Raw genomic sequence first — 8823 nt, forward strand, 5'->3', positions numbered from 1 at the left:
CAATTACTTTTTTATCATGTCAAAGAGCGATCTTTATAAGATTAGATCTAAAAAAAAGTGTTATTTTTAAAAGTTTGCAGATGGTGTATATCTGGTGCTCCTGATGGGTCTTCTTGAAGGTTATTTTGTGCCTCTTCACAGCTTCTTCCTAACTCCTGACAGTTTTGAACAAAAGGTAAACTTTTATGTATTTAAAGAAGAATTAATTTGACTATATGTTTATACTGGTCGTCATCCTAAAAGAATTCATAGCCCTGCACAAAAAAAAAACCTCAATAACACTTGATTTAAATAAAGATTAAATAAATGTCACACTTCTGTTTTTAATGTATTATTCTGCTTCATTGTGTTACGTACTATCGGTAAACAAGTCTAGAATTGTAATTGCTTTCTCTTAATTAACCCATCAGGTACTCAATGTCTCATTTGCATTTGAGTTAATGCAAGATGGAGGGCTGGAAAAACCAAAACCAAGGCCAGAAGGTATTTGTTGAATGTCTTGAGGATATATTTCATTGGTAAAGCTACCTAAAAATGTAGGGAATGTTTCGTAGGAAATAAATGCCTATTTTCATTTGATAATTTCCTAATTATGAGGATTAATTTATTTTCCACTGCTATTTGTTATGGTCTTAGAAACTCAAACATATGAAATTCTAACATCTTCAGTAGATATACATCTTAAAGTTTCTTTTTTTAGTCCAGAGGAAATTTGATAATTTCTTTTGAATAGCTTTGATGATTTACAGAAGCAGTATTAATGATCTTCTTTCTGTATATAGAGATTTTATAAGATTGGAAAAGGACATTTACTTATCGTAATGCTACCATAATCATAAGATTTCCCATCAAAGTAACAGATACAGGTAGTCCTCAACTTACAATTGATTGCTTAGCAACCATTCAAAGTTCCAACGGACCTATCTGGGGTCTAATCCATATTCCATGTTCTGATGATCCCATGACGACCTTCAGGTGCTTGGCAAACAGGCCCCATTTGTGGCCATTTGCAGCATGCTGCAATTAGATGACCATGTTTTATGACTGTTTTGCCAAAAGAAGCAATTATTTCTGTTTTTTAGTAAAATTGGCACCAAAGGGTTGATTCATTTAACAACTGTGGCATTTGCCTAACAACAGCAGCAATCACTTAATGACTTCACAACAAAGGTCATAAAATTGGGTTAGTCACATGACCAATTTGAGAACGACCTGTGCACTCAGAATATAGGTGGTTGAAATAATTGAAATAAATCAAGAGCTCGATTTATGAATTTGATGCCAAACAGATAGGTGGCAAAGATAACTCCTGAAATCAGGGGGTATTTTTTTTGGGGGGGGGGGCTGTTCTCATCCTTGTGCATCTCTCTAATATGAAATCACAATCAGAGTTGTGGGGTTCTATGAAGTTCAACATCAACTCAGATTAGGATTTAGTTTAGTGACTTTGTGATAGCCATGGAAATGTTACAATTTGTCAGCAAGTCCGGACATAGAGTAGAGCACATCCTAAATAAACTATTTCCCATCTAAACATGGCTGTTGGTAGAAGAGGGGCAAGAAGGGACAAGTGACAAAATGTGCATCACTTACATTAATCTATTCGCTCTAGTTTTTTGTCTTAGGTATAACTTTCAATAATTAATTCCATTTTCTCTGGCAAATACCTGTCATCTAGGGTTTGATATTTTAATATAGTACTCTTCACCGTAAATGTGGAACAACCTGCCTCCAGAAGCTGTGAATGCTCCTACACTGGAAGTTTTTAAGAAGAGACTGGACAGCCATTTGTCTGAAATGGTTATAGGGTTTCCTGTCTGAGTAGGGGGTTGGACTAGAAGACTTCCAAGGATTGGATTATTTAAAATGCCCTAAATCAACAAGTAATAGAAGAGCTGTCAGTTAACATTAGTAGGAGCTACTTTGTATTATCTATCTACATATGGAGTCAAATTTTACCTTGTGGCATCAGTCCAACTGAGTGAAGTTAAAGTGGGAATTATAGAGTTAGGCTGAAAATAGAGAAATATTATGATTACCTATCCCTTATGGCCCATTAATGTTATTACAGCATTTCAGTTTTTCAGGTATTGATTGCTTAGAGAAATGGTTAATTTTTTTTTCTCTTGTATAAATCAAACCATGCAGACATTTCAGCATTCATGTACAATTATTGACATGCTTAATATGAAACTTCCTGCTCAATATGAATGGAAAAACACATCTGTTTTATATGTTGTTACATCTGGACATAATGTCCATGCTTAGATTTTCTAGCAAGTACCCGGTATAGAAAAGCATTTTAATAATCACAATGTGAACATCAAATAGCTTTTAAATTCCTCCCTGAATGTTTTTCTAAATGAAAAATAGTTAGAAACAAGAACAGAATAAGAAATTAGTTGTCAGATCTTTTATCTTTAAATAGAATGGGCAGCTTTGTTACCAATGAAATAAAATGTTCCTCTCCCAGCTTTCAAGAAGCTTTACCGCATCTTAAAGAGAAAAATTCTGTAACGTTCAGCATAAGAGTATTTGCCTGGGTTCTTTTTTTTTTTTCTGAGTGTTGTGTAAAAATCATTTATTTTTACTGTCACTCAATATCTAGCAATATCTTTCCTCAAAGCTGTAATATTGTCCTTTCTACCAAGAATGACTGACAGAAACAGAACCCTTAGCCTTTTTGGACTGGTGGGACATTTAAGAGTATGTTGGCCATTCTTATAAAATGTTTGCAGCAGGAGGGTTGCCCTTCAAAGTTGAAATTGTGGCATAACCAGTTACAAAGCGAATGTGTGTGAATATGTGTCTGTGTGTCCAAACTATTAAATGCCTACTCTGTGCTCCTACTTTGCCTTATAAATTCCTGGGAAACTGCTGCTTCACTTTAGTCCATTACAGACAAGTCCCCCTTCATGGGCACCAATTCTCACAGATAGGCATTGCACTGTTCTTCAGACATCCATTCCTCATTTTTATGAAGAAAAGAAGTATTCAGAGGGAGGGGAGGAGGAATGCTGAAGGGTTGCATTTTTGCTTTGGAGAAATTCATCCTACTATTTCTCCTTAAGAAAATGATGATTAACAGAAAAAGATACATCTGATAATGCAGAAAGCCTGACAGGCATAACAAATGATGGGGGGGAGGGCACACTGAAGTCTCCAGAAGCTGCATTTGGGATCTCATTGTCAAGATTTTGAAATAACCAATATTTAAATAACCTGGAGCTATAAAGGTCATTGTACAAACTACTTTAAACATGCCTTCCATGTATTTACAACTGACAGAATAAATCAAATGTTGTATTAATCTGTGTTCATTCTAAACACATAAGTGGTCTCAAAAACAATCACAGGCAGCAGATCCAATCTCATGTTCAGATCTTCTTAATATCTTAATATAGAATATATTTGTCAAAGAGAACACACAATAAATTAGAATCTTTCCCTGGTACTTGCCGTATGCACAGTGTGAATATGTTGTAGTGTGCATGGAGCCTAAAGAGAGAAAAGGTATAATTGTGTCTTCAGAATAGCATTTGTTTTTCATGCTTGCCCAACAAGTGTCTGGTGAAATTGGATTGCGAGTTCCAGAATCCTCAACTAGCCCTGGTCCATTTCTGGGAATTTTGGAAGTGGTCATCCCACTCATCATGAGGCTATAAGGCTGGAGTAAACTGGGCCAGACCAAAACCAAAAATAAAGTAAATCCAGGTGCTATCCTTGAGGAGCCTGGTGGCGCAGTGGTTAAAGTGCAGCATTACAAGCAAACTCTGCCAACAGCCTGGAGTTTGATCCTGTCGGGGCTCGAGGTTAACTCAGCCTTCCATCCTTCTGAGGTCGCTAAAATGACCCAGATTGTGGGGGGCAATATGCAAATAATGCTTCTGCATTGTAAACCACCAAGAAAGCGCTGTAAAGCATGGGCAGTATATAAGCCTAAATACTATTGTTATCCCACTCAAAATATCCAATTTTAAGTTTCCCTTGTTTGGTTTCTGATACATATTCAATCTTGAGTACTATAATTAGAATTATTATTGAATTTTTGTTTAAGTGTTTTAAATACCTCTTGTTCTTGAGCAGCAAATCCAATTGAATTTAGTCTATCTCAGAAACCTAAACTTGGGCAGACCTAGTTAGTCCTTGCTTGGGAGATCAATAATTCATCCCAGAGCTGTGGGTGAGACTAGCACTGTGAGACATCATCTAGGAAGAATGTAAACTATCTCTGTAGTTAGTTGCCAAAAGACTTACACTGAAGGAAGCTCTGAGATTTGCGGAGTCAGTGCTGCAAATTTGGATTCAAGGCCACTTGCTACTCTTTTTAGAAATTCCATGTTCACTATTGACATTCAGAATCAAATGATTATTCACTGAGATATGATAAGGCTTTTGAGACAAATTGTATAGTGACAGGACTGACTCACATTCAGCATACATCTCAGCCTCAGTGGGCAAACCAAGGATGGCAGGTTGGAATTAGGCCCCACCCACAGTTCTCCAGACCCACTGCCAGGAACAACTAGCTCCATATGTACTTCAGTCTGAGGATTTTTCAAAGCAGCCTTTGGTGGCAACCTGCTCTCCAGTTCACAGCTCTGAGAAATTCTTAATAAGAAGTAACGAATTTGGTGGTCATTCCAGAGAGCCATGTCAGGCCAAAACCTCACATTGGAAGCTCAAAGAGTAAAATATCAAGCCTGGCAGATACTCCAGAGCAGGGATCTTCAACTTGGCAACTTTAAGACTTGTGGACTTCGATTCCCAGAATTCCTCAATCAGCCCTGGCTGGCTGAGGAATTCTGGGAGTTGAAGTCCACAAGTCTTAAAGTTGCCAAGTTTGAAGACCCCTGCTCTAGAGGGCCCTGACAATGCCTTTTTTTGCTATAGCAGCAAGAAAATGAATGACATGGCAAGTTTAAACGACTTGTTTTGGTCAGTGGATGGTGGCAGACCAGCAAGTACAGTTTCCTCATTTTAGTCCAAAAGTCCTCACAGGCCATGCAGAAGCTTGAGAAATGTTTTGGTTTCTAGGTTTTTCAGCTTCAGCTCTACTAACAAAATCAGAGCTACAGAACAACTTGACCAACTGAGTCTAGTAACGTCTTTCTGAACCATTTGTTTTAGTCTGCCAAGTGCCTGATCATCCCATATGTTTGCGATCCCATGTGAGCTGAAAACCAGAAGGTCTATTGCCTACTTAGTGAGCCATGATTAGATAGTGGGTGGGTTGTGCTTGGTTTCATGGGTCCAAAGCTGCATGGGCCTATACACTTGTCACTTGTGGCCAGCTTTTATTATAACCTGTAAGTTGGCTGCTAAACTCTATTAAAATCAAACAGCTTTCAGTAGTCTTACTACATAGAAATACCACAGTCTTGGCCTATAAATGCGAATGTGTGATTATGTTTTTTTCCCAGTATGGGCTTTTTAATTTGTTCATTGTGATTTCAGGTTATTTAAAAAGCTCACCTTTCTTTCCCTCCCCCACTTCTTCTTTATAGACATTGTCAACTGTGACTTGAAGTCAACGCTGAGAGTGCTTTACAATCTGTTCACCAAATACAGAAACTTGGAATGAAGAAAAAGCACATCAGGAAGCCACGGGTGGCAAAATTGGAACCAAACAAAAAAGCTCGCCTTTCTTTGCTGTCATTCTCAATTTACACTACACTTTCTTCAAAAGAAAGGGCACTGCTTCTTGGAATGTTCTCTGTTATTAAATTTCAATATTTTTATTAGGACAATTTGAATTCAGAAATATTAGAAAGTGAAATCTGCTGGAAGGTAATAGGTTTGATTGGGAAAAAGCAGGTTGCTATGTGAATTAACTCTTGGTTTTAACTGCCTTTTAGTTTCTTAGAGAATAAGCACCAGGCACAAATCCTGATCCACAACCAAGCTAAGCTAAATTACTGCCAAACAAGAAATAAGAATCTGCTCCAATGAGCTATTTGGAAGGAAACCTCATGCACACTGTTTTTATATATCTGAGGAGGATCCGTTTCCTTGTGCAAGACACTGTTTCATTTGCCCAAACTTCTCTAATGCTTCTCCCTTTTGTCATGGGGTTCCTCCCTGCCACACTAAGGACATAATTGGAGACCCAGACTTTGACTGCATTGGGCTTTTTTCATCAGTACTGGAGCTGAAACAGAGTTCTAGTCTATACTGTTTTTCCCTTATAGTCACAGAGGTCATGACTGATAGGAACAATATCCCCCTTACTTATAGCAGCACCCAAAAACTTTTAGCATTCGTGCCACAAATTGCTCTTTAAGGTATAGATGGTCCATGGAATGATGTAAGTTGAAATTTGCCAGTTTAATTAAGTTATGGGTTCTACTACATATTCTCTCCTCCCTCCCCTCTTTCTGCATGTTGAATGTTTATTTGGGGCAAATGATCCATTTTATTTATGATTCAAAGGACATGAGAAAGGGAAGGAGGGAGCGGAAAGAAGAGGGAGAGAGAGACCATGTATATAATTTGATGATGCAAATAAAACAACTTGTGTCACTATATGGGGCCAACCTTTTGTTCCCATTATATACATTCCACATATTTTTTTTCATTCCTATAAAGTCTGCATGAATATATGCAATTGTGCACTTAAAATAATATACACTATAGTATCTTTGGTAGTAAAATAATCTTGTTTACTTGCAAAGACTGAGGTACGAAATATGCACATACTTTAAAAGTGTGGAAAATATACAGCAAGAAAGTCAATACGGTGCCATAAAAGTTTGGAAATATAGTGTGGGTTTGTTCTGTCAGGGTACTGAAAGAAAATAAAAATAAGCTTTGTTTACTTAATGATAATGAAAAGGAAAGAATATAATTGATAACAGTAAGATAGATTTAAAGAAATACAAAAGAAATAACAAAAACACAGAAAGAGAAGTGTTTATGTTTAACTTGTTTTCTGAATACCTCAGATGAATGAGAAATTCTAAACATTTACAGAAAACCAGACAATGCTGTACTGTTGGTTTTGAGCAACAGAACTAGCTTGCATACAGAAAAGTATAAATTTTTAGTATAATATATTTTTATTCAACTTGATTTACACTTATTTTTTATTGAAATTTTAGAGCAGTTTAAAAATGTATTCTCTATGGAAACTGATAAACTTAAATGTAAAATAATAGTCTCTACCTATTTTATAAAGTTAGATTCTGATTTTAAATAAATCTTTCATTTAGTGTCTTTAGGTATTGCACAGTAACTTTGCTTTTGTAGTTGGAAGAAAACTGTTCACGTGATAATAAGGTCATCATGCCTTTTGTCTTCTAGAAGTTGAGACAGTGCTATAAGTATTCAATGGCCCAGATCCAATTTCATCCAAAACTTCACTGTAGTAAATTTGGCATGAAGTATTTTATAGGGCAGTGATGGCAAATCTTTTAGAGACCCAGTGCCCAAACTGCAACCCAAAACCCACTCATTTATCATTGGGTGCTGAGTGGGTGTGGCCACGATGGTCATGGCAGATTGGGTGGGAGGGGCCATGGTGGCAGGGGCCAGTCCCTCGCCATCTCCACGTGCCATAGGTTCGCCACCACTGTTATAGGGTTTGTATATTGCTCAAATTACTATAAGAATTGTTTATGAGGGGTTACGTGCCCAAGTAAAACCTTTGTTCATATATTCAAATGTGATTTATTACATGCCATTATTCCTTGTATGAGGATTGTGATATAGATGATATATAAAATATGTCTAAATTATTTTATGATATGTTCAAGGGGACTAGTTCTCTGTGAATTCTTGATCCTTGAACTTTGCCCATTGTCAGCAGACAGGTTACGTTTAAGGTTCAGAGATATTGAGTAGACCCTAGCTCAGAAAGTGACTTTTTTCTAAAATTCTTTTGGATGTTGGATTCTGGATTTATGTTCAGTTTTATTCCATCTCCTTGAACAGCAACATATTTTGCCATGTGCAGAAGCTCCAGGGAAAAGCTGGATGCTGACTGCTTACATTGCAAAATCAAAGTTAACGTTGTGACAGGGAAAGATTGGAATAGTTGATGATTGCCAAGAAGAGCAACAATTCCTCATCAGGACATTACTTATGCTAAGTAAGGGGGAAGGGAAAGTTACATCATGCCAACCATTTATGATCCTTTTTTCGAAAAAGAGAAAAAAGCACAACATTGATAAGCTTGAACTCTTGTGGCCAATCTAGCCAATTTACATAAAATGTAAACAAGCAATTGTTTTTAAATGCAATTTTCTTACAATAGGGTAACATATCCAATGTAAAGGTGAAACAATAAGCATCCCTTGTTATTATCGGATGCAACTTAACTGTTTAATTTTATAAATAAAGTTTGTGTTTTTTCCACTAAAGGAACAAATTCTTGAAAAATGTTTAACTAGTCAACAAAAAGTAAAGCAAGCAAAACTGTACCAAAAAAAAAAAGTATCTTTCCATTTCTAATCAGGTTAGGTAGAAACCAGTAGTTGATGTGTGTATATGTGGAAACAGTATTATATTGTAATTTGAGTTTCTAAGTGAAAGCAGAGTTGCAGCAGCTTAATCTACATATATGTTAGATTAAGAAAGTGAAGTGGAATTTAACCCCCTCCATTCGTGTACAGTTCTTTGTTTTTCCAGATATATTTTTGAAGAGGTTTTGTCAATTGTATCTCTGAAAGGAGAATACATAGCACAAACACACTTTTTTATCAGGCAAGAGTTATGTTTTCCTCTTGATTCAGGATGACAGGATAGATTTATAGCTCTGTGTTCTTGGCAAACAGCCCCTGTGATATGGGAGGGAGGAAGCCTATATATCCATAATATCCATGC

The 8823-nt window shown here is 36.6% G+C and overlaps 1 protein-coding gene across 3 annotated transcripts in view; it reads left to right on the forward strand.

Annotated features, from left to right (window-relative positions):
• PARVA (parvin alpha) overlaps positions 1 to 8433 on the forward strand; it is an 82675-nt gene extending 74242 nt beyond the window's left edge. For all 3 annotated transcript variants that reach the window (XM_039340335.1, XM_039340337.1, XM_039340336.1), the window contains 3 exons: positions 74 to 175; positions 411 to 483; positions 5508 to 8433. In XM_039340335.1, coding sequence (XP_039196269.1) covers positions 74 to 175; positions 411 to 483; positions 5508 to 5584 — 252 coding nt within the window. In that variant the 3' untranslated portion in view covers positions 5585 to 8433. The remainder of the gene's footprint in view (positions 1 to 73; positions 176 to 410; positions 484 to 5507) is intronic.
• The last annotated feature ends 390 nt before the right edge of the window (positions 8434 to 8823 follow it).

The sequence above is a fragment of the Crotalus tigris genome, unplaced genomic scaffold, assembly GCF_016545835.1.
Source record: "Crotalus tigris isolate CLP2741 ecotype Arizona unplaced genomic scaffold, ASM1654583v1 scf7180000017744.3724543626:3957646, whole genome shotgun sequence".
NCBI classification, from domain to species: domain Eukaryota; kingdom Metazoa; phylum Chordata; class Lepidosauria; order Squamata; family Viperidae; genus Crotalus; species Crotalus tigris.